At 43.6% G+C, this 27122-nt stretch overlaps 1 protein-coding gene across 3 annotated transcripts in view; it reads right to left on the reverse strand.

The window, feature by feature from the left end:
• Positions 1-27122, reverse strand: part of B3GNT2 (UDP-GlcNAc:betaGal beta-1,3-N-acetylglucosaminyltransferase 2) — a 142698-nt gene that overhangs the window by 93242 nt on the left and 22334 nt on the right. For 2 of the 3 annotated variants that reach the window (XR_011446582.1, XM_070292298.1), the window contains exons 2-3: positions 19422-20116; positions 16683-16774 (exon numbers count right to left, since the gene is read on the reverse strand). Coding sequence is in view for 2 of the 3 variants with exons in the window: in XM_070292298.1 (XP_070148399.1) it covers positions 16683-16774; positions 19422-20107 (778 nt within the window). In the remaining variant the exon portion in view is untranslated. Of the gene's footprint in view, positions 1-16682; positions 16775-17621; positions 20117-27122 lie in introns of those variants that run through there. The other variant, XM_069583069.1, reaches the window with a different exon arrangement.

Below are 27122 nucleotides of genomic sequence, written 5' to 3' on the forward strand. Positions count from 1 at the left end.
AAGTGACATTATATCATTTCACGTATCATATAAAAACTTTACAATAGTACACTCTTATCTCTCTGTTTCCAGGCTTTATGCAATGGTTTTCATGCATTTTACTCTTACATATGTATAAACCTACAACAGATTGATACTGTTTTTGTTTAGCGGATCATCTTTTGAGATGTTAAGGCATACAGCCCTGCTAAAAGAGACTTTCTCAGCCTGTGATCTGCAATCTATATTGGGACTGACAGGAAATGACTGAGGCCTCAAGCCTTTCTCAAGAGCTTCCTTTTGATATTTCTCAGACAATATGAAAAGCTTGAGAGGCAGCATCATCAAAAAGATCAGATTAAGGACACTACCTTTCTCTTCAGTCTATTGTTTCTGATGGTCTCAAGTAGCTGCCCTTATGCTAAGGAAGAGAGAACTGCGGAGAACATCAACAGGTAAATGAGATTTTAGAATTTTTAGCTGTATTTAAATGACGTGAGATATTTCACTGTGGTTACTTGCTCATATAGCTGACTTGAATTGCCAATGAGACCACAAGTCAGGCCTGCAAGCTGGTCTTGAACCAGGGGATTCCATCTGATTCTCCCAAAGTCTGGCATTTGACCTTGTTTCCTTCAGCACTATCCCCTCCCCCAGGCTGGGCTTCTGATTTGCTTAGAGCCCAACATCTGTCATACTAGCCTGCTCAGCCCTCCTCTCACCAGTCTCCTATTCCAAAGCTCCAAATATTCCTCCACCACTCCTAACAAGGTCTTCTTGACACCATTCTTGGGCCCAGAGGTCTACCTGCTGGACTAGACTTACAATAGGATCTGTGCCCCAGAGTCCACCCTGCCCCAAGGCCAAGTCCAATCTCCAGGTACCAGCTCCTCTAGTCAGGCCTGAACTGCCACCCTCAGCATCCAGGTGTTGAAAGAGGAGACTTCAGGTGTCATGGAGTACATCTTGCCTGGCCAGGTAGGGTCCTCAACATATGGTCAACTATTAGAAAGGTACTTCTCACAATTAACTGAAGTGTCTCTGGTACAACTTCCACCTGAGATTCTGATTCTGCCATCTTCTCCGTTTAAAGGGAACTTCCCTCTTTCCTACTCTACCTGATCACCTTACAGACAGAAGATCCCTTTCATCACCCATTCCTTTTGCCTGCTCTTCTCAAAACCAAAGCACTTTTAGTTGAATTAAATTTAGAAAAAAATATATATATATTGCCCTTCTAAGGATACGTAAGATACAGTTGGACTCAGAGCAGGGAGAGTAGAAAGAAAGAATTTCAATCTTTCCATCAAGAAATTCTCTGTCCTACTTGATGGGAACAGGAGCAGAGCCAAACTTTCTAAACCCTGAAGCTGCTGCAATTTTGTGACCATCTTAAAAGAGAGAACACAAAACATCAAATACACACACACACAATTTCTTGAAATAAGAAAATTTCAACGAATTTAAAAATTGTATATAGCTTAGAAATAAAAGGATCATAACATCCCCCCAAATTACATACTTTTATAAATTGCCTGAGACACCTCTATCGTACATTTTCCCTGTATTTTTTGGTCTGTACACTCTGATCATACGTCACAGAATAATAATTTTGTGAAATGATTTTTTATAGAGAGAACAGAAGGATAACTCAGTCAGTCTTTCTTAGCATGTTTGATGAAAACTTGCTTTATATTGATAGTTTACAAAAGTCTCTCCATAATGCTATGTATATAGTTCAATTTTTTTCCCAAATGTGGGGAAAATTATCAAGTTCCTTTTATATAGGAGCTAAACTAATTCCAGGGACTTTCAAGTTTTCTTGTTCAGTGACTCATTTTATGTTTGGAATTGACTACATTCATCATCCATTTTGCTATCAATATCTTCATAGAGGCTCAATATGAGTTTCATGTTAATGTCAGTTTTTCATAGCAAGACAGCCAAAACTTAGAAGACTATATAGGTGTGTTTAGGAGAGGTCAGTTCAGGCTGAGGGAGAAGTATGAGCACAGGCAGGCCCAGCAAAGAGAAGTTCCATGGATCATGCAAAGGGATCAGGGATGATGTCAACGAGTGATAAGACCAGGCTGTTAGACCAGGTTGGAAGGTAGAGAATAGTGTCAAATATAGCAAGTATCTGAAGGCAGATTCTCATGCCTTTAAGAAATCAAGTCATTGATGAACCACTGAGAATATGAAAATCAACCTAGTCTAGCATTAAATCCATGAGATGAACCTCAGATTGAATCCTAACTCTGCCAAGCACCAGCCTGTGAAACCTTGCCAGCAACATGGCTTGACACAGAAGGGACTGCAAGTCACATGCATGGACATCCCCAAGTCTCACAAAATGTATCTTCAAATCAAATTTCCCTTAGTCAGTCCTCAAAACGTCCTCACTTATAGCCACACAGCCAGGCTCAAGAGGAAGGCTGAAGCAGGAAGAAGCCCCAGCCCTAACTGACTGCTGTTAAAATACTTCCTAAACTTTACAAAAACATGACTGTGTGAACACATGGCTAGCAGCAATCCCAGGGCTGTGCAAGTGAGGAGCCCACAAACTCAAATTTCACTAGCTTCCTAGTAAATTTATCTCTTGGTGGAGAGCATAAAACAAAACACAAACACAGTTATCACCTGTAGAATAACAAATTACACCAAAACTTAGTGCTTTCACATACACTTATTATCTTAGAGTTACTGAGGGAGAGGAATCAAGGCTGCAACCATAATGTGTTGGCCTGGGGTCTGTAGTCTTATATGGAGGCTCAACTGGGGAAGGAGCCAGTTCTAAGCCCATGCATGTAGTTGTTGGCAGGATTCACTTCCGTGAGGGTTTTTAGACTAATGGCTCCATTTCCCAGTTGGCAGACAGGCCACTCTCAGTTTTTTGCCACATAGGCCTTTCCAACACAACTTGTTCCATTAAAACTACCAAAAGGAGGACATCCCTAGTGGTCCAGTGGTTAAGAATCTACCTGCCAATGCAGGGAACATGGGTTTGATGGTCTTGGAAGATCCTACATGCCAAGGGACAACTAAGCCTGAGGGCCACAACGACTCAGCCCACTTGCTGTAGCTCCTGAACCCACGTGCCCTAGAGCCCATGCTCTGCAACAAGAGAAACCCATAGACTGCATGCAAGTGGAGAGTACCCCCAACTCGCTGCAACTAGAGAAATCTCGAGTGAGGCCAGAAAGACCCACTGCAGCCAAAAATTAATAAATAATTTTAAAATACATCTTTCCTTTAAAAAAAGAAAAGCTATTGAAAGGAAGGTTTGCTAACAGGAAATCATTTATAATCTAATCATGAAAGTGACATCTCCATATCTTTGTCACAGTCTATTAGTTAGAAGCAAGTCACTAAGTTCAGACACTTGGAGGCCCCAAGAAGCAGCTGGTCTCTAGAATAATTTTCTATCTCCCTCCACTGACAGGGACACTGGACAGGACACAACATGGCTGGTTGGCCTACAGGCTGGGGCAAAAATTAGAAGTGTCTCATCCACTGTGACCATAGGCAGGGTTGGAGACTGAATGCCAGACCCCAGTCAAATGCCCCAGGCTAAGATTCAGGTCTCAAAATGAGTCATTAAATGCAGGACTGGGACAGATATCAAAGCTAAGAGCTGAGGCAAATGGGAGCTGGAAGACTGGACAAGAAGTGATACAGGTAGTCAAGGTAAGCGACTGGCACCTACGGCCAGGTGTTTATTATCTTCAGGTTATCCTTGTGCAGGCAGCTTGAGTCCATGGAAGGGGCCAGGATGGGCTTCCCTGGTGGCTCAGGTGGGATGATAAAGAATCCGACTGCAATGTGGGAGACCTGGGTTCGATCCCTGGGTCAAGAAGATCCCCTGGAGAAAGGAATGGCAACCCACTCCAGTATTCTTGCTTGGAGAATTCCATGGACAGAGGACCCTGGTGGGCTGAAGTCCATGTGGTTGCAAAGACTCAGGATTGAACAACTAACATTTCACTTTCAAGGGGCCAAAATAGGACAGATGGAGAGGACACAATAAAGAGTTAGCCAGGGGGAAAGGAGTGGGGGAACGAGTGAAATAGGTGAGACAGTGGACAGATAAGAAGCACAAACTTCAAACTAAAAAGAGAATGAGTCATGAAATGTCTAGTGTAGGAATACAGTTCATATGATGATGTAATATCTTTATATGGTGAAAGATGGTAACTAGATTTACGTAATGTATAGAAACAGCCAATTACTATGTTGTGCATCAGGAACAAATATAGTGTTATAGTTCAATTATACTTCAAAAAACAAAGACACAAATAAACTCAGAAAAAGGGATCGAATCTGTGGTTACCAGAGGTAGGGGGTGGGGAAAAAGGGAGCTGGATGAGGTGGTCAAAAGGTATAAACTTCCAGTTATAAGATAAATAAGTACGAGGGGTATAATGTACAACATAATTTTTATAATTAACTGCTCTATGTTATATATGAAAAAATTTTTTTTAATTTTTATTTTTACTTTATTTTACTTTACAATACTGTATTGGTTTTGCCATACATTGACATGAATCCACCACAGGTGTACATGCGATCCCAAACATGAACCCTCCTCCCACCTCCCTCCCCACAACATCCCTCTGGGTCATCCCCGTGCACCGAAAATTTTTAAGAGAGTAAATTCTAAGAGTTTTCATCACAAGGAAAAATATTTTTTCTTTTTCTTTTCTTTTTTGTATATATGAGGTGATGAATAGTCAGTAAACTTGTTGTAGTAATCATTTCATGATGTATGTAAATCAAATCATTATGCTGTACACCTTAAATTTATATGGGGCTGTATGTTAACTATGGGGCTTCCCTGATAGCTCAGTTGGTAAAGAATCTGCCTGCACAGGAGACTCTGGTTCAATTCCTGGGTCTGAAAGATCCACTGGGGAAGGCATAGGCTACCCACTCCAGTGTTCTTGGGCTTCCCTTGTGGCTTAGCTGGTAAAGAATCCGCCTGCAATGTGGGAGACGTGGACTTGATCCCTGTGTTGGGAAGATCCCCTGGAGAAGGGAAAGGTACCCACACTCCAGTATTCTGACCTGGAGAATTCCATGGACTATACAGTCCATGGGGTCACAAAGAGTCAGACACGACTGAGCGACTTTCACTATGTCAATTATATCTCAGCAAAACTGGGGAAAAGTCAAGTGCCACCCCCTCCCGAATAAAATAAAAATGAAGAGTCAGCAACTGTGTGGAAAGAGAAAGGCAAATACCACAAGACAGCACTTATAATGTGGAATTTAAAATACGATGCAAATAAACTTTTTGGTAAAACAGTAACAGGCTCACAGAGATAGAAAACAAATTCATAATTTCTAAAGGGGAAAGAGGGTGGGGTGATAAATTAGGAATTTAGGATTGGCAGAGACAAACTCTCCTATACATTAAAATAAACATCAAAGTCCTACTTACAGTATAGGGAACTATATTCAGTATTGTGTAATAATCCACAATGGAAAAGAATATGAAAAAGAATAAAAGTATATATATGTGTGTACATTATGTATGTATATGTGCTGTGTGTGGTTAGTCACTCAGTTGGGTCCAACTCTTTGTGACCCCATGGACTGTAGCCTACCAGGTTCGTCCGTCCATGGGGATTCTTCAGGCAAGAATACTGGAGTGGGTTGTCATGCCCTCCTCCAGGGGATCTTCCCAACCCTGGGATCAAACCCAGGTCTCCCACATTGCAGGTGGATTTTTTACTATCTGAGCCACCAAGGAAGCCCAATATGTGTGTGTGTGTGTGTGTGTGTGTATGTATAACTGAATCACTTTGCTGTACACCAAACACTAACACAACACTGTCAATCAACTATATTTCAACTTAAAAAAAAAAAGTTAGCGACTGTGTGGAATAAACACTTCCCTATTCTTTCTTCCTTTCCTCTCTGGAGATTTTTTGCTTGTCTCGTTACCTTTTCCTCCTTCAACAAATATTACCTGTTCATCTCTTCATTTATTCGATGACTCTATTAAGCTCCTATTATAGACAAGATACACAAGTAAACACAACAGAGATCTGCCTCATAAAGCTTTGTACTTACTTTCACTAGAAAACTAAGGGGAAGAGAACAAAGATTGAACTCAAATCAATCAATCTGGGTAGTAAAAAAAAAAAACTTAGGATAAACACTTGGGAATCTGAAACTATTACCTATGCACTCACATACGTCTTCCTTTAGCAAATATTAGTTTGCATATTCATTCATCCAGCATCCGCCTCTTGAACTGCAGTTAGGTGCAGGTTCAGAGGCAATTAGGATGGACACACCTCTGTCCTGTGGGTGTGTATGGAAGACAACGTGCAGACAAAGAAACCAGTTCTCCAAAGTCAGTAAAGGGGAGGAACGGGACGGCGGGCGCTCGAGACTCCTGGACAAACAAGCCAGCGCCAGCCTCCTCCTGGGTGAGCACCTAGTCTAACAGGAGGAAGGACACGAGGTCAGCAAAGCGACTGAGCCCAAAGGCCGACGGCCTTTGCCCTGACTGTACCCCTGATTCCAAGCAACCAGCTCATGGAAAGACAGTGACCTCATGGCCTCATGAAAGCAGAACTATAGAATTTCAGGATCAGAAAAAGTCTTAGGCCTTGGTCTGCAGAATCGGGAAGGAGTGTATGGACAACTGGGGTGCGTTCGCATGCTCACGCCACTCAGTCATGTATGATTCTTAGAGACCCATTGGACTGTAGCCCACCAGACTCCTCTGTCTCTGGCATTTTTCAGGCAAGAATACTGGAGTGGGTTGCCATTTCCTTCTCCCCAGTGGCTCAGTGGTAATGAACCCGCCTGCAGTTTAGGAGCAGCTGGAGATGTGGGTTCAATCCATGGATCAGGAAGATCCCCTGGAGGAGGAAATGGCAACCCAGTTCAGTATTCTTGCCTAGAGTCGCAAAGAGTTTAGGTGTGACTAAGCATGCATAGGTGTTAAGAGCCCAGTGGACAAGTGGGCAGGAAGCATTAAAAGGATACACTTAATAGGCAGTAACAATCATAGAGTCTAACGTGTCCGATACTAGTATTGGGGAAACAGTCTGAATCAACTGATTTGCTCTGTTTCTGTGCAAGATTTGGAACCATTTTTTTTGAGGGGGGGGGACCTTACCTTTTTTTTCCCCTTAGATTTGGTGAAATTTAATTTTTTTTAGCAGCAACGCTATTGTGGTATAACTCACATGCCACACATTTCACCTTTCTGAAGTGTGCAATTCAGTGGTTTTAGTATATTCACTGAGTTGTGCAACCATCACCGCAATGAATTTGATGGTTTTCATCTAAAGAAATCGTATACTCCTTAATAGTCACTGCCCGGTTCCCCGTTCCATCACCTCTAAGCCCCAGGCAGTCACTAACCTGTGTGGCCTTTTAACTACCTATTTGAAATGAAAAGGTCACATGCTCTATGAGCCTCAGTTTTCTCCTCAACTAACACATCTGCATCAACAAACACTATGGGTCTTCAAGTAGAGCCCCAGTGCCTGCACAGCGGGAGACCAGGGTAGGGCTGTGTCAGACCCTCAGACCACAAACCTGAGCACGGAGGCTGACGAGGGGGAACCTCTGGACAGAGGCGTTAAAGTTCAAAGGGCAAAGAGAAGCTCCTCCAGGCTGGGGACCTAGACAGGGGTGTCACAGCGCTGGTGGCATTTGCTGGGGACAGTGATAGCCTTACACATGCTCCTCTGGAAGGCCCAGGGAGACAGTCTCACAGCACAGTAAAGCCCTTACACTTTGAAGTCAGATACCCTAGGCATAAGTTCTGGGTCCCGAACTTGGGTTGACATAACTTCTTAAGCCTCACTTTCCTCATCTGCAAAATGAAGGAGGAAACCAGGACTCAACGGAGGATCAATGGATCCATGGCTCAATGGATTACATCCCACTCAATGGGCTCAAAGTATCATATCCCACAGACGCACTGAACTTCCCTCCCTACAGCCAGAATGCTCCCCATAAAACCAGACTCCTAACACTCCCTCCAGCAAGACCTGGAGGTCTCACCTCCCCACATCTGACAACACCAAGCACGCTTTCAAGAATGATCACGTCGATTGGAACAATCGATTATTCCAACCTCAGCAGCTGAGACTCTGCTCACTCAGTCCCGGAAAGCCCCGTGCAGCTTGGAGCACAGAACTTCCTAACGAGCACCCATCCACCTTCTCCTCCCAGCTGGACCCAGCTGCTTGCTAACCCCTACAGAGCTGCCAGGGTCTCCCTCCGTTGACTGAGAGCCCGATAGGGGACCTGCATCCCACGCCCTGGTTGTAGAGGCAGTAAGCACTTCCCCCTCCTCAATCTTCTCCCAGCCCACTAGCATCTTCTCACAAGGAACTCAATTTTACACATGCAAACACACATGCTTGCTCACACACATCTCTCCCTTTTATTTTTCTGGCCCTTCACATGTCACCAGACCTCTCACTTAAAAACTGAGCTGTTAAACTTGACCCTGAAAGAGAAGGTATAAACTGTCTCATCCAGGCATCTCCAGACTGATGCTGAACACATCCTGGGAGAAAAGAAAGATTACTTCCTATTCCCCACTGCCTGATTCCTAAATTTTTTCACCTGGATTCTTTGGCCTAAGACAAGGACATCAACTCCCACCCCCAGCTGCCTCCTGGGAGCCATCGATTTGCCATTGGGAGGCATGGACTTAACTTGGAGTAAGCACCTGGAGGCATCCACAGCTGGACTCAACCTAGAACTCAGGGAAGGAACTAGCCTTCATCATTATCAGCCTTGACCATGAAACCCAACTCCAGTGAGCTTGAGAGGAAAGGGAATGCACTGGCTCACAGAGCCAGGGAGGCCAGTGGTGGGTGAGCACCCATGGCTCAAAGTCTCCCGGGTGTCACCATCACTCCCTCCACACATCTTCCGGCTTCACACAAGTCTCCCTTACCCTTTTCCTCTACTGATGGAAAGATTCCAGGGGAGTCAGGGAGCCAGCCAGGCAACTCCACGAGCCATGAAGAAGAACACCCTTCTCCCAGTCCAGGGAGGATGCCCACGGGACCGGATTGGCCATGTGCTCAACACTCCAGTCCTGGGGCTCAGCCTGGCTCCAAAAAGAGGAGAATGGAGGAAAGCGTGCTACAGACAAAAACAGTAGCTACAACGTCCTCCACATGGCAGCTATTCTCAAACATGGAAACTTCATCTCTGCATCAAAATAGAGTTCAAGTGCTCTAAAGTAGGGGAAGAGTCTGGGAGGTCCAGAAGACTGCCAAGGAAAGCCATTCTGTAAACAAAGCTCTGTGTGTTAGGACAAAGAACTTCTGGGACAGCACTTTGTAGCAGGCAACCTTGAGCACATTGGCATCTCCTGACCTTGGCCAAGGAACCCCTGCTTTCATGCAGTGGGAACCAGCATTGCTTTACTTGGGCATCCTTGTCCCATGCAGGAAGGGAGGGTTGCTCAGGGCTCCCTCCACCCCTGACCAGACCGTCCACTCTGGGATGACCCTTGAAGATGGCTCAGTGCAGCAACCCACTGCCTTACTGGAGTAAACTTCACAGACTTCTTTGAAGGAATTTACTTCTAGCTCACTCCTATTTTGGGCTTCCCTGATGGCTCAGAGGGTAAAGCGTCTGCCTGCAATGTGGGAGACCTGGGTTCAATCCCTGGGTCAGGAAGATTCCCCTGGAGAAGGAAATGGCAACCCACTCCAGTATTCTTGCCTGGAGAATCCCATGGATGGAGGAGCCTGGTGGGCTACAGTCCACGGGGTTGCAAAGAGTCGGACACGACTGAGCCACTTCACTTCCACTTTTCACTTTCACTCCTATTTCAAGCCTCTGCCAGGTGGGCCCTCCATCATCCTGTCCCTCCAGGTCCACAAGGAGTGTGACCGTGGATCTTCAGGTCCTGGCCAAGACCTCTACCACGAGGGACATGGGCCAGCTGAGCAGCCCCCAGCCAAGGCCACTTCTATAAGCACATATTATAGAACATTCCATAAGTTCTGTAAGCACATCCCATAAAGAGAGATACACTCTCCTGTTAGCAAGGCTTTCCCCTTGCCCTGGAGTAACAAGAGGCTCTTGCATCACCCCAACCCCGTAAGCCAAGACACTGCTAGCTCTTCCCTGCCACAGATATTCTGAGAGCCAGCCCCAGTGTGAGGAAGTAACCAGTGTGGGTTGGATCGGCAGGGGATGCAGAGGATAATGAAGGGAACAGTAAAGGTAGCCAAGACTAGAGGAAAACCAGGGATAGACCTGGGACAGAGGCAGCAATAATAGTGATGATGAAAAACCCAGCTATCTTCATTAAGCACTTACTGCACACCAGGCTTTAAGTGCTTTACATGCATTAACTCAGATATTTGTTAGTTTTAAACGTAGAAACTTTTCAATGTACAAATGTCCTCCAAGGCATTTCTTAACTACAAAGATAAAGAACCTTATAGAGAAGAAATCCAGTGAACAAGGTTAAAATTGCCAGGAATGGGACATCTTGACACCAGGAGCCCCAGCAGGATGCACTGAGGATGGAACAGCACTTCTGTGGTGTTATTGCCAAAAATGCAAAACCTCATGCTAATCGTGAGTAAACAATCACGAGACAAGTCCAAGCTGAAGGTCACTGTACAAATATCAAGTACTCTTCAAAAGGATTTAAGTCAGGAAAGGCAAGGAGAGGTTTAGAAACTAATAGATTGGAGAAGGTCAAAGAAAAATAACAAAATATAATGTGGGCCCCTGAATAGGACCCCAGTGGACATTAGTGGAAACAACTGGTAAAGTTCCCATAAGGTCTGTAGCGTAGGAAATAGAATTAGAGCAGTGTGGATTTCCTGTTGTTGGCTGGCTCAGTGTTCATTTTGATCACTCTGATGTGGTCATGTCAGAAGCTGGGCTTCCCTGGTGGCTCAGATGGTAAAGAAACTGCCTACAATGTGCGAGACCTGGGTTTGATCCCTGGGTCGGGAAAAACTCCTAGAGAAGGGAATGGCTACCCACTGCTCCCTGGTGGCTCAGACGATAAAGCGTCTGTCTACAATGCGGGAGACCTGGGTTCAATCCCTGGGTCGGGAAGATCCGCTGGCGAAGGAAATGGCAATCCACTCCAGTGCTATTGCCTGGAAAATCCTATGGACAGAGGAGCCTGGTAGGTTACAGTCCATGGGGTCGCAAAGAGTCGGACACGACTGAGCGACTTCACTTCACTTCACTTCACCCACTGCAGTATCTTGCCTGAAGAATCCCCATCAACAGAGGAGCCTAGTGGGCTGCAGTCCATGGGGTCCCAAAGAGTTGGGTACAACTGAGCCATTAACACACACACACACCCCCAAGATGTTAACATTATGGAAAGTTGGGTGGAAATGTACAGGTACTCTCTGCTCTACGTTTCTGTAAATAAAAAATTAATTCAAACTTTTAATTTTAAAATTATTTTTGAATTTGATGTCTTCTAAGTGCAAGAGTCTCCAAACAAATCAATCCCATCTCAGAAGAGTAACTTATGGGGTTGGTCTAGCAGCAGTGAAAAATGCCCATGCTTTGAATAAAGCAGACATTATTTTGTTTGCAATATTATTAAAAATCTGCCACAGCTGGGGATTTTAGGGCTCTAATAGGCCCTCTTTGTTGAACAAGTACTCAGTTGCACGGACCATGCCAGCTCATTCCGCAGTTTCTGGAGGTGTGACCAGCAAGACAGAACGTGAATCGTCCCTCTCCGCCTCACAGGCCAATGGGCTCTCCACGGGGTTGTTCTGCATCTTTCTGTTCATCTTGTTCTTCAATCTAGTAGGGCTCAGTGAGAGAGAAGTTTCTCTAGCTTTTCTGACTGTGCATCACACCCCCTCCTTCTTCATTCCTTCCACAATGACTCACTCTGGGAAGCTTTTGCAATCAAATGAAAAAGGCATTTCCCACCAACTTTAAATGTGACAACTCTACCCCTCAATACTCATGTCTCACATCCCACAAGAGCAGACACACGTGAGATCACTGCTATTTAAGAGGTTCGGGTTTGTCCAGGTTTGATCACTTTCTTGGTTCTTTTCTCTTTGTGCCTCTCGGGGGTTCTCCCATCTTGCTGGCCGGGAGGATAAGAGCAGATCTGAGGCTGGGGAATCTGGGGCTCTGGCTTCTGGCTGCTTGCTGCTCCAGGTATGCTGGGCCTCAAGGTTTCAACGGGGCAGAACAGGCAGGACTTAAGCCTGGTTGCTCATCTGGACCTCGGTACCTGTTGTCTGACCCTGCGCTTCTGCACAGTGAAGTTCCTGCCAGGCCCCTCCAAGGCTCCCCGAGGCTAACTCTTCAATGTGCCAACAAGGTTCAATGTTTCCATTCTCTCCTCTAACCACAGACTGGAAAGAAATCACCCAATGATTAGTTAACGTCTCATGACTGTATCCCATTTTGCAATGAGGTAGGACAAGTGGGAAAAGGCATTCTGAACCCAAGGCCTTGAACCCTTGAACAAGAGGAAGAGTCCAGAGTGCCACTGATGCAGAGGAGGTGAGGGCCAGGTCTTTGTCCAGGGAGATCTTGATTAGGGCCAGAGCAAGCTGGGGAAGGCCTAGCCACTTCTCCCCTACCCAGGAATTTCTGGCAGCTGAGGGGGTGCTGTCTGTGCAGGGTCGGGTGTCTGTGAATAAGCCCCCTTCCCCAGGTCACCCCCACCCCCACCCCACCCCTCAGCAGCTTCAAGGGACAGTGTGGAGGACAGAGCAGGGGGAGACAGCTCTGTCCCAGACCCTCTCGGGCCAGTTCCAGTTGTGACCCTCAGGAGAATACAGACAAACAAAGGAGGGAAGGCGAGGCCTGCCATGAAGGCAGTTGGGGGTGCTCTGAAGGGAGCACAGGGCAGATATCAACAGACAGGGCAAGGCAAGTGCTCTGACCCCAACAACAAAGGAACTGACCTTCCATACTGATCTTCTTGATCCCAGGGGCATTCACAAGTCTACCACACTCGTGGGCAACTGAAGGTCTCTGCACCCCACACTACCTGCCCCAGACGTAACAGCATTCAGAGATCAGAAGCCAGGGCATAGTCCTTTAAATCTGGGGGATATTCACCTTAGAAACCATAAAATGGAATGCCTTCCACTTCATAAGGCCTCTTCCAGACCTGACAACCCTTTCCCTAGGATGGCAGTGGGTGCCAGGAGGACATTTGTGGGGCCTGACTGTGACCCTAAGTCTACAAAGTTGGCAAGTGTGACCCTGAGAGTCTGTGCCAGGTCTCAAGGCAGATCTGCCCCTACAGGGAGAAACAAGGGATGCAGGTTCTGCAGAGGAAGAAGGAGAGAAGGGGAGGAGGGTGGAAGAGGAGGGTGGCAGAGGAGAGGTGGATGAGAAATGAACTTGGAAAGGTTTCCCACTGGTTTCTTCACTAGACTGAGGAGCGGGGCTTAGTGATGGAAATACTGGGGAGGGGGACAGAAGGGAGGAGGCTGTGGGGGCAGAATGGGAAGCTCAGAACCAGGGAGCTGGCAGCACTAAGGGGCAGGAGGATTTCATGACGGCACACATGGGTGAGGAGCGCCCGTTGCACAGGACGGGAGGGACAGTGTGGAGTGAGATGCTGCAGAGGTTGGGGAGGGGAGGGACAGTCAGAGGACCCTGGTTCAGAATAGCGCACAGGCAGAAGTGTTAGCCTCCTCCCACTACTAAAATCACCTTGAAATGACAATAAGGGAGACAAAAGGGAAGAAAGAAACCCCAGCAGCAAAGAAGAGAAAGTTTTCATCTCTGAAAAAATAGAAAATATACAGAATTGTATTAGCAAGCAAACCAGGAGAGCAGAGTCCAGAACGTGAATAACAAAGACTCAGGGGATGTGTGGCCGGCCTTCCCAAGGGAGCCCCGTAGAAGCTCCCAGCATGGAAGAGGGAATGGGGGTGATCTGACTGAGGGCCTGGCTGTATAACAGCTGGATCAACATCGCCCCACAACCACAAGCATAACTACACACAAAACAAGTTCAGTGAGCATGAGCTCAGCTTACAGGCTAGGAAATGGTCCCTAAACTGAGCAGAGATGCAGGAAAGGCAGCTTCAGCATCTAGGGTCAAATCTTCTGCTTCCCACCTGAAAGGACATCAGCCTAAACTGGGACACACACTTATTATAGATCCTCACTCCAAATGCAGGGAAGCGGCCTTTTGGATGAATAGCCCTGAACAAGACATCCTTCTCAGGAACTTATACAAGTCAGTTCAGTCCTTCATTCATAAAAATGGCAAGTAATCACTTTACTGTTCTCTTCATTACCAAGCCCTGAGAAAATCCATGAATTACCAAAATAAAAGTCTATTTTCTTATAAGAAGTCATTGCATCCGTAAAGACAGGCGGCTACAGAAAGACGAGTAATTAGAGAAAAAGATACTGTTTTGGAAATTTAAGGAAAAGAAAAAATACACAGCCAAAATTTAAACATTCTATAAAGGGCTAAGTAATAGAATGGTTACCACTGAAAACCTAACTGTTTCCATCCCGGACCATGCTGATAGTTACAGCACAACCCTACTCAAAGTCACTGTACACTTGAATGTCTCAACAGAGCTGTTACCGAAAAATAGCCGAGCCCCCTCAAGCCTGAGAAGTGATCCTGCAGAGGCACGCTTTCTGGACTATTCTTTAGAGATGCCCCAGGGACTTAACTCCAGTTCTGTGGTGCCAGTTGGCTTAACACACACTACTGTTGGCTGTCTGCCTCCCCAGCATCACTTCACCATGAACCATGCACCTACACTTCCCTACACAACTTGAGCTGGAATCCTCCTAAGATCTGTTTCTGGAAGAGCCCCAACCAAGAGCAGGATAATACTTTTTTCATTTTGATAAAATTATTTTAAAAGAAGAGGTGGTTGCAGTTGGTACCAGGATCAGGGTTACTGATGACCTTTCAACAGAGTGGTCAGGGAAGCCAAGCTGGGAGAGGACTTGGATGATGAGATGAAGCGTCAGTTGAAGACAGGCTAGGGGTGGGCTCTATACAAGATGGTAGGATTCGAGAGTCATGAGCAAGCCCATGCTGACACTGAGGATGCAAGCTCCTGGTGCAGTCCGCTTACTGCTTGTGTAAGATGAAAGAGCATTTCCCTGATACAGGGCAGCTGTCGGGAAGCTGCAAGGACCATTGTTCAACCGCCTGGCCCCTGACTTCAAAATAAGCCCTTGGATTACAATCAAATTAAAAACTCTACTTCTGCTTCTTCAGCACAATCAATACATCCCCTTTCACAATGCACAATGGACAGGAAGAAAACAACTGCCAAAGCTCAGAAGCCACTACTATGATTGCTTGGGTGAAAATTCCTAAACACAGATCAAAGTGAGAGAAGCAGGAAATAAACCTAAATGGGCTCCACCTTTCAAATAAACCTAAACAAGGCTCCATCTTTCAATTTAAGGGCACACACATACACACTAATGCGGTACTTCAGTTATCCTAAAATGTAGTATTTCACATTTTAACACCTCCCACAACTGAGGCATATCCTACAATTGATACAAATCACATTGAGTTTTTTAGTGGTGTATAAATAGTACTGCACCTTATAATTAATAAATATGGAATTTCATATGTAATATGAACAAATAAGATTTTAGGGACTCCTTAAAGACAAAAGGGCCCAATTTTTGGCCTCTACCTTCCGAGATGATATTAAGGGGGGAAAAAAACTTTCCTTTCAAATTACTTTGAGACCTGAATACATCATGATAAATATTTTAATTTTTCACATTTACTGTTAACGCTAATTAGGTTAAGTTTGGTTTCAAAGTTATTTGGCAGGTGACCCAGGCATCAGAAAAGTAAAGCCAATACAGAATTAACATAACAGAAAAATCAATGTATCCTATACTCTACACAGTCCAGCACATGAACTATTTATTTTCCTGGTCTAAACAAGAATTGTTACTTCATCTGACATTTTTCTCAAGGCAAATCACAGAGAAGTTAACTTTTAGCCCAAATAAAGACTTCATTTCAGCTTTCCTTACAGATGCATCTGAGAGAAAACAAGATAACCCAGTACATATCAGACATTCCAGACCATACCAATCACGGGTAGAAAAGTAGGAGGTGGTCACACTTTGGGTGCCTTTATTTCTGGATTCAACTTCAAGCATGACTCAAACTTCCTGCCCTTCTTTTCTATTCTCCCCTCAACCAACTCAAGACAGGAAACCAGAGTCAGGGATGGAAACGAGCCATTCTGGTCTCCTTCATCCTTTTCCTCTTAAAACCTGGTTGGGTTGATGAAAAGCCCAAATTCTGGCAATGCTCATTTAGCCTTTTTGACCTTCAAACTCAAAATCATCATGACTTGTGAATAAGCATGAAAAAGGTTCAAATACCAGTTTCCTCTGAAGCCTCAGTTATTGACTGTTTCTCTAAGAATGAATTAGATCTAATACTTACACCTGAGATGGACACTCAGGTAAGAATCTATCTCAAGGGCACCAAAAGTGCTTCCTGAGTTTAGAATCAGCCAGTACCAATGGTGAGCCCAATACTTAGGATCCCTTTGCTGAAAAAGGGTCATCCCATGAGGTCAATGACCTGTGTTGTGGGCTCAGGTAATGACTGCATGAGAACCTCGGCCAAATAAAGATCTGGAGAGCATCTCACCCACCAAACATCATCAAGCACCAAGGACTGATGTTCAAACGAAGCTACATGTGATGAGGAGGCTCACCAAAGGCCCTCCGTGGCTTTTCAACACATGCTTCAAAACTTTCTGCATCTCTTCTTTCTCTGCAGACTTGAAATCTCAGTGAAGGAGAATCCCTAAAAGAAACAAAATTAAAAGATATCTTCCTCAGGAGAGAAATCTGCTACTTGAGAGCACATGGTCACGGAAGCACATGCTTGTAAATGGACACAAGCAATTTGTGAACCAACTGCATATGAATGTTCTGAGAGCTTCATCATTCTTCTCTAAACCTGACATGGTGGTGTGGGCCACTACCCTTTACTCACAAGCACTGGAGCCGAGAGGTCAGACGCCAGCACATGAGCCCTTGAGAAGCACCAAACTTACAAGCCTTCAAAGCCCACAGTGAGTGAGTATCTGTGTCCTCACATCCACTCACATGTATGGCCTCAGCATTCCCAGTGGGAGAGGACAGTGTGCTATGTGTTCTCACAATAAGCCTTCTGTTTTTTGACTTTCATCCAATGCCTACTTGTTTTTAACTGAACGTTAGCAGTTTCTTCTCAACACAAGTCCAGGAAAATAATGGGCAGTCAAGGCTGCTCTGTTTCATCACAGATGGAACATACATCTATGTTTCACAGAAACACACAAACCCCAAAATGGATATGGCTTAGCATGATACAATCTTTAAGATGCTGCTCCATCTCCTGGTTAAATTCTTCATACTACCAGGAAGTGGAAGCATAAATAAGTACTCATGCTCCTCTCTAAAGACGCTACATGGGGAAGCACTTTTAAAAATATTAAATGCAAAGACAAATGACCCACGGAGACAGAGAAAACAGTATAGCTCAATGTTACTACTGTAGTCAGTAGTTTCTGGGGGGAAAAAGTGGCCTTTTTGGGAAAGGCCTTTTGGAGAAAAATGTAATTAAATACAGGAAACAGAGATTACAGATGACACGTTACACATGACAATTAAAAATATGGTGACTTTATTTCTATCTCCTTACAGTCCCTACTATCACATCTGTAAGAATCTTCATCTCTATAACACAAAAATATCTCAAGAGAGCATGTCACAAGATAGTATATATAAGCAACAGTTTGGCAGAATTTTAGTTTATATTCCCCCAAAAAAGAAGATTTTAAAATTCAAAAATAACCATTAGTTTTATTTAACATGTTACTTTACTATTTAAAATACCATGCTCTAGTTAAATAAGTCAACAACACTGTATACAAATAAAATATTACACAAAATATATTTAAGAAAATGTTTGGTATTTGATCTGAACAATAAATAAAAACACAGGTACTTCTACACTGAAACAGGAAAGCAGTCACTACTTAGGATAATAATTTTGTATAAGTAATATGTAACCATACGGCAAGAATAGAATCCTGCAGTTTCAAACTGACAAACCATTCATGACAAGGTCTGCAATTTCAATCTTTTCACTTAAAGTTCAAAAATTACATATGCTTTCCTGGTCCACAATGAAAAATTATAAATACAATATGGTTGCCAGGGACAATTCAATCTTCAGTTTGAAGATTATGGAATCATACTCATTATTTTCAAATACTAAAAAAGAGAACTATCATGATACCACACAGGAGACCAAATGCAAGACAGTTAAGCCTTCTCATGATGATCGTAAGACCACAACATGATACACTGGTTGAATGTCATCCAGCGATGCTCATTTTGCAGAACTGACTGATTTGGTTAACACAAAGAAATACTGTTGGGGTGGCAGGGCAATTCTGACAAAAGTCAATTTTTTCTAGATGATTTTAAAACTTCATCTAAATTTCATGAAAACAAATGTAATTGCATTTCACTAAAACCATTGAGTCATATAGAGCAATGTCTCTTTTGCCAATAGGTTTATGAATACCTAAACTGATAATTTACTCATTATAATGGGAAATAGGATTATCATCATATGAGGGCAAAACAAAAATATGGTCAAATTCTAGAAACATGATTTCAGATGATGAGGGGGACAAGTTAGAAAATAATGACCACTGGCTAACAGGAAGGGTCAGAACCATTCACTTTGTCTTATTCTACATAAAAAATTAGCATCTTCTGCTTTCCCTCTTCAGGAAGTACCACACTGAAGAGTTTAGGGGCCGTCAAATGGACATGACCTATAAAGGCAATTTTGATGATTTTACATAGAAATGACCTCTAATGGAAGAGAATGCAAATGGGAACTATTTGAGATACATTTCTATGTAAAATGTAGTTTGCACATAATTCAGCATTTTAAATGAGCACTCTGCAACCGAGACCAAATATCAATCATCTCTTGAGGTTTTCTACTATGTACCAACATCAAATCTACATAGGAACAAATGTTACTCCTGCTTTTCTCTTCTATATCAAATGTCCTGAAGCCTTTGTGTCTTTCTGGAGCGAGGCCGAGTTTCTGAAGGCACATTCCAGTATAAACATCATCAATGGGGTAGAGAAGGACCCGGTCAGTTACATTGTACAGTCTCAGGGCCAGGTGGCCGGAGTACAGGAATCCGCCTCCTCCTGCATAAGGCGGGTAGACACCAGTGTAAACAACTTCCGGGATGTAGTACTTGAGTTTCTTATCCCGATGAGGTCCAGCATTATGAATCACGTCACCAATAAACAAATCTTTGGCTTTGTTCCCGGATAAGCTATTCAAGTAATTCAGGAGATGATGGGTGTTCACAAAAACATCATCATCGCCCTTGAACACGAACTCGGCATTTGGGCAGGAAGTGCTCACCCACCTGAGAAAGAGTACTTCTTTCAGAGACAAGTTGAAGAATGTATCTCTGTAGTTCCACAAAAGAATGTCTTGGTGCTTCTCACTCTCAAATTTCAGCATATCTGAAAGGTCAGGATGGTTGTCCTCTGCGGGGGTCTGGCCCAGTAAGAAAACTCGCACCACCGTTTGGTTCCCCACATTGGTTTCTTTGCCCCAAGATTCCCGAATCGCTTGCCTTCTATCGAAATGTGAAGTTAGGGACTTAATTGCCAGCAATAAGAAGGGCTTCTTTGCACACTTATCTGGTTGGTCTATAAGCAGTGAATAATTTCGACATCTCAAATATAGCAGAAAATCTTTAAATCTGTCTGGCAAACTGTTGAAATCTGAAACTGCTGACATGACCCTCAGGTCAGGTTCACAGTAATTTAGATGGCTTATATTGGAGAATCCGTATGCTTCTCCTGTCTGGTTGGCTAACGTGTTCAAAATGGGATTGAACCTCCTGTTCAGCTTTTCTTGTTCCTTGTTCCAATATGCCCGAGGAGGGTCAGATATCTTCCAGAACCTTTCTTTAGGTATTATTACTTCCCCCTTTGCATTTTTTTCTTGGCTATTGCTTTTGGAGACTTCCAGGATCAAATAAATGAAGACATTTACCATCATCAGGATTCCCAACAACTTTATTCTTCGACGTCCAACACTCATTTCTCATATCTGAAATAAAAGAGAGGACCATGGTACTGATTAGATTATTATTCACTGCATTTGCTCACATGTCACTTGTCTCTTTCATGTCCCCCAGAACAGTGGTTTAGAGCACAGATTCAAGACCTGCAGTACCTGGGTTCAAATCATGACTCTACCATCCTCGATTTGAGCTCTGTGACCTCAGGCAAGTTGTATAACAACTGATGTCTCAGTGGCTTCTCCATTTATAAAATGGTGATAATAACCCACTTAAGTCAGGAAGCAACAGTTAGAACTGGACATGGAACAACAGACTGGTTACAATAGGAAAAAGAGTACGTCAAGGCTGTATATTGTCACCCTGCTTATTTAACTTATATGAAGAGTACATCATGAGAAACGCTGGGCTGGAGGAAGCACAAGCTAGAATCAAGATTGCCCGGAGAAATATCAATAACCTCAGATATGCAGATGACACCACCCTTATGGCAGAAGTGAAGAAGAACTAAAGAGGCTCTTGATGAAAGTGAAAGAGGAGAGTGAAAAAGTTGGCTTAAAGCTCAACATTCAGAAAACTAAGATCATGGCATCTGGTCCCATCACTTCATGCCAAATTAGATGGAGAAACAGTGGAAACAGTGGCTGACTTTATTTTGGGGGGCTCCAAAATCACTGCAGACGGTGACTGCAGCCATGAAATTAAAAGATACTTACTCCTTGGAAGGAAAGTTATGACCAACCTAGACTATATATTAAAAAGCAGAGACATTACTTTGCCAACAAAGGTCTGTCTAGTCAAAGCTACGGTTTTTCCAGTGGTCATGTATGGATGTGAGAGTTGGACTATAAAGAGGGCTGAGCACAGAAGAACTGATGCTTTTGAACTGTGGTGTTGGAGAAGACTCTTGAGAGTCCCTTGGACTGCAAGAAGATCCAACCAGTCCATTCTAAAGGAGATCAGTCCTGGGTATTCATTGGTAGGACTGATGTTGAAGCTGAAACTCCAATACTTTGTCCATCTGATGTGAAGAGCTGACTCATTTGAAAAGACCCTGATGCTGGGAAAGATTGAGGGCAGGAGGAGAAGGGGATGACAGAAGATGAGATGGCTGGACAGCATCACTGACTCAATGGACATGGGTTTGGGTAAACTCCGGGAGTTGGTGATGAACAGGGAGGCCTGGCATGCTGCAGTTTGTGGGGTTGCAGAGTCGGATGCGACTGAACTGAACTGAATAGGAAACTTTCGAGGGCTGTAAGCTTTTAAAGTACTGGCTGGTCCACAGTGAGGTGTGAGTAAATGATCCTTAACACTGTGGCTGTTTTAGATACCTGAGAGCAGAGATACACATTAACTAGACAACTCACAGCTTAAACTTCCTTGCTTATACAAGGACATATACAAACTAGTGTGCTGCAAACAGATGTGCTCACAATTCAAAATGACAAAAACAATCTATATTTGTTATCATGTACATACCTGTATACACATAGCTATTCATATGTGGCTGCAGTGTGTGCAGTTCCATGTCATCCACCGTAATCACCTATTTTATTCTATTTCCTTTTTTTTTTTTTAATAAAAAATGGTGGCCACGACTTTGAATTATTTCCCAACCTACCATTTCACAGATGAAGAAACCAAGGCAGAAAGACTAAGACACTTGCCCAAGGCTGCAGGGTTAAGAGGAGACATTAACCACACCGAGTATTCAGAGAGATAAAAAGACACACACCAGCTTCATCCGAATCGCCCACAAATGAGACCAACCCAAATGCCATCGAGAGAAGAATGGATTATGAAACTGTGGTACATTCATACACTGGAACAACTCCCAGCTATAAAAAGGAAAACTACTGCTAGAGCAAAAATAGTATAGTGAGGGAGAAGACAGGCCTCATACTCCCTTTATGTTAGTTTAAGAAGGCAAAAATTAATTTAGGCCCTAGAAATCTGAAAGTGATAGGGGTGGGGGTTTGGAATGGAGAGGGTCAGGAGGGGCTTTCTGGGGTACAGAAATGTACTTTGTATATCTTAATCTAGATGATGGTTTCATGCATGTATACATTTGTCAAAACTCAAACTGTATCCTTGAGAACTCTGCTATTTATAGCAAGAAGGAAAAGAGAAATGAAAATGACATTTTAGTGAAATATCAAAGGCCAAGAACAGACTTCAGGCTGTGGGCAACGCAAGAAAGAGAGAGTAATGAGACAGGTTGCTGGTGCTATAACTGAAGAGTTCTAACACTACTGAGATGGATGACCACCCAAGAACAACCGGTTAGATACGCCTGACATTAAGAGACAATCCTCAAAAGTGGAACGGCAATAACAGGTAAAGAATTTTCTTATCAGGTTAATTCTAGAGCTGAGAACTCATCCTTGAAAAGAATCCTGAAGGATTGCTTCTCAGGTGCAAGTGCATTATCTTGTTACAATGAACCTCTGAAGTAGATACTGTTACTTTTATTCCCATTTTATACTTGAGGAAACAGATTTAAAGAAGTAACTATGTTAAGGGCAGAGCTGGAACCCTAAAGACAGTGATGGGGTTTCAAGACCACTATGGCAAATGGTAGCCACTCTTCTCTGACCTCTAGAACAAAGTGGGTTTGGGCCGGGGGCAGAGGGGTGGGTGGGTGGCAGGTTGCAGTTAATAAAGATTGATTCTTCTAAAATTTCAATACGAAACGTGGAAGTTCAAAAAGAATGACATAGGACTTCCCTGATGGTCCAGTGGTTGGGAGGCTGCCTGTCAATGAGAGGAAACATAGGTTTGATCCCTGGCCCAGAAGAATTCCGTTAAGTCATGGGGCAACTAAGCCCGCATGCCGCAACTACTGGGCCCAGGATCTACAGTCCATGTTCCACAACAAGAGAGCCCACCACAGTGAGAAGCCCAGTCGCCACAACTAGAGAGTAGCCCCCACTTACTACAACTAGAGAAAAGCCTGCACATAGCAGCAAAGACCCAGCACAACCAGAACCGAAAACCTAAAAACTAAACTAGTAATAAAAAAAGAATGGTGTAAAGGAAACAAGCTTGGTATTATTGGAGGAGCACTGGATTTTGTTTTTTTAACTGAAGCATAGTTGACTTATAACGTATTGGTTTCAGATATACAGCATAGTGATTTGATATTTTTATAGATCATACTACATACAAAGTTACGATAAAATATTGACTATATTCCTTGTGCTGTACATTACATCTTTGTAACTTACTTATTAATTATTATATATTTTAATCAAGAGTAGTATTTACTTTTTACTGTAAGATTTTAAGATTCCCTCGTTCTAACAAATAAGCCCCATGGTAGAAGAGGTATTTGTCATGCTGAGAATTCACAAACTTTTTGTGTCTCTTAAAAGTCTGTCCAGTAGATTCTAATCTAGTTGTTTGTATTTATTACTGCTGGATGGTTCTGGCTGAGGACATATAAGTGAAAGATGTTTTCATAAAGCCAGTCACTATGTCATACCTTCACTCCCCCAGAGCTTTTACACACCTAGAGAACGCAGCAGATACAAAGGTATGTGCGTGGTCTCAGCTCACCTGGTAAGCAGTGTCCCATCACCTCATTCTTCCCTCCCTTCTCAACCACTACCCGCCCTCCAGCCCTCAAGAATCCCACTACTGAGCTACCAAGGGCCTTCTTAAACTTCCTCCAAAGAAAGTGATTAAAAAAAAAAAACCCATAAGGTATTTCCTACTCCTTAATTATAGTTTCAATGGGCGCCAAGCCACATACAACCTGAATAATTCAAAGTGTCCACACTAAGTCTAAGGGCCATGCCCTCCTCCTTAGGTCAGCTCCTTTCAAAGAGCCTTTGAACATACCTATGAGCAAACTGAAGGTCTCAGCCCAGCACATCTTTGGCAACCTAAACCTCTTTGCTATGGGACTGACTTGCAAGGACAGGAGAGCGTGAATGTGTCTGTGTGGGTACCTGATACAGTTAAAGAATCAGTCATCCTATTAGTAAATAAATCATGGTCTCATTCTGTCTTTTTTTTTTTTTTTTTGATCTCCAGATTCCAGACAATATGCTTTCTAAAAACAAACCTTTCCTCTAAGTCAGGATAACTCTCCTAAAGTTAAAGTAGCACTTGACCCAGTATCACTGATCTGGAGGTCTTGCCCTTCACGTGGACAGGCTGAAAGGAGGACAAGGAAAGGTATGAGGGGAAACAGAGAAAGCCTACAGTGAGGAAGATCTGGAAGGAAAACAGCACATGCTACAAACAGCTAACTACTTGACAAAAATTTTCAACTCAGAAAAGGAATATGGATATTCCTGAAATTCCTAGAGTAGAAGAGGACAGCTTAAGGAAGGAAAAAAGAGAAGCACAGTACTTTCTGCACAGACTGTGAACCTCTAAGTTAATTTTCCTAGAAAAAGATTCAGGGTGAATAATATGATTCCAAATAAAAAATGATTCCAAATAAAAAAGCCAGTTATGCATCCTGACCTACGGATACCTGCAATTCAACTAGAACCATCTGAAGTGATGATGTGGAGTTTCTTATCACAGAAAGTACCGATACTTCTTTCGGGAATACTCTGAGGAATACTGATCCTGGCCAAGGTTTCCAGCTTCACTGATGCAATTCAGGCTTTTCCATCTGTGATCAAGAACCAGGCAGGCAGGACGTCCTATCCCCTCAGCCAAGACAGGGCTTCATGGCTCTCAAAGGAACACCATCCTCCCCTTGTTTCAAGGATTCCAGAACATTTTCCTGTCCATTTCTCATTTGTGCTCCCTAAGGAAAGCTGAGAGGATACCACTTTTCCAGGGAGAAAAATGGGAGCTCAGAGAGGGTTAACTGGGCAAATGAGGGCTTCCCAGGTGGTGACGTAGTAAAGAATTTGCCTGCAAGGCAGGAGACGTGGATTTGACCCCTGGGTCAAGAAGATTCCCTGGAGAAGGAAATGGCAGAACACTTTATTCTTACCTGAAAAATTCCATGAACAGAGGAGCCTGGCAGGCTACAGTACACGGAGTCACAGAGTCAGACACGACTGAGCACACAAATGTCACAGGGTTAGGTGATAAGGCTGAGATGAAACAGATTTCTGGCTCCCAGCCAGGGCTCTTTGGAGCTCCTCCCTTTTCTATAAGGCATGCCCACAGTATTGTAACTGGTTGAATTGGTTCAGTTCAACAGTGAAGTCTCAAAGGCTGGCTCAAGACTGAAAAGACCCAAGGCACCGGATCATGGTACATTTGGTGGTTACCAAGACTTTCCAAAGAAAGGGAAATGGGAGCCTAGAAATGCCCAGCCCTGCTTCTGACAAGCGGCCAGTCTTCCTTTCCTAAATTCCCCAAAGTGCAGCTTGGGCCAACTCTTACCATTATTTCTAAAGGGCATTTATTCCAAACCAACCTGGGCAGGAAGGGTAGGAAAACCACCCAGATTCCCAACTTGACATTTCTATCAAGTTTAAATGTCATCTTTCATTTGTGACCAAGGCACAGTCCCTCGCATGAGAACTAGACTATTACAACAAACCAAAGTTCATGGAAAGGAGGAAAAAGCAGTGACCTCCATAAAAATATCTGTGGGAAAAAGCTCTCTGAATATCTGACTAAATATTCCCATTACAGACATAAAACCAATTCCGTGTCCTTTTTCGAGCAGGAAGTTACACTGCTCAAAAAGAATTTGAGTAAGAAAATCTACCCTGCAGCTAGGGAAGATGTTATACAACCCTCACTGTGACACACAGAATTTTTACTGTGAGTAACAGAAACAGAAAATCCCATGTGCAAACAAAGAACAACCTTAGCTTTCACCTTGTACTTGGGAGTAAATTCTCCCCAACAAAGACTGAACAGTCTTGAAACTTCTAAAACACTACAGCTGACTTTGTTTGGTAACCACTTCCTTCTTTGCTTCCCTTGTGGCTCAGCTGGCAAAGAATCTGCCCGCAATGTGGGAGATCTGGGTTCGATCCCCGGGTTGGGAAGATCCCCTGGAGAAGGGAAAGGCTACCCAATCCAGTATTCTGGCCTGGAGAATTCCATGGACTGTATAGTCCATGGGGTCACAAAGAGTCAAGCACGACTGAGCGACTCTCACTTCCACTTTCCTTTATTTTGCAGTTAGAATATTTAGAAAGGTAGAGACACACACACAAATTTATGTTAGCTGAAGATGGACTACAAAATAGTACAGATGCCACGCTTAAACTATGTGAAAATCCAGATAAAATACCACACAAAACCAAAACCAGTGTAATCAGAGTGGCAGGATTATAGGTTATTTAATTCTTTAATGCTGCCGCACCATCTTTTCCCTTCAACATCCTCTACTGCACACATCCAGACTGATGGGATGGGCGTGGGGAACATGTCACACACAAATCCTATTATGAGGTCCCCATTTTTGCAGCCCACATCACTAGCGTGGGCCATGGTCCCACAGTCCCAGACACTCCAACCCTGTCCTGGACCCTGCAGTATTCTGCACAAGTTCTGTCACGAGGTCCACCCCTAGATCATTGCACATCCTTCCCTGGGTCCATGCTCTCTGCCTGAAGCCATGTATTAGAGAGGACTCTTGAAAATAACAGTAAAATATGAACATATCGGCTTTAATAAATACTTAGGTACCACTGGCTATATGCTAGGCACCAGTGATGTTATGAGGCAGATACTCAGAGAGGTGACTGAACTTGTCCAAGGTCACACAGCTGGCAGATGGCAGAACCAGGATTCAAATCTAAGCAGTTCAGCTCCATTATCTGAGTTTTAAACCATGATACAAGCGAACACTGCAGCACAGGCTTATGACGAAAGGGACTAAAAAGATGATGGTCTGGTTTTCAATGGTTTATCTTCTTAAAAAATTATTTTAAAATGTTAAAGCTTTATATGTATACATCTGAACCCTCAAAACTACCATCAGACAAAGTCAGATACGGGAGGTAGGGTGGGGTCATAAATAACCCTTACTGAATGATTATGCTATAGACATTTTATTCCCCTATAAGCAGTTTAAATAATCCCAGTGTTTCATTCCTG

The sequence above is a fragment of the Ovis canadensis genome, chromosome 3 (assembly GCF_042477335.2).
Source record: "Ovis canadensis isolate MfBH-ARS-UI-01 breed Bighorn chromosome 3, ARS-UI_OviCan_v2, whole genome shotgun sequence".
Classification (NCBI taxonomy): domain Eukaryota; kingdom Metazoa; phylum Chordata; class Mammalia; order Artiodactyla; family Bovidae; genus Ovis; species Ovis canadensis.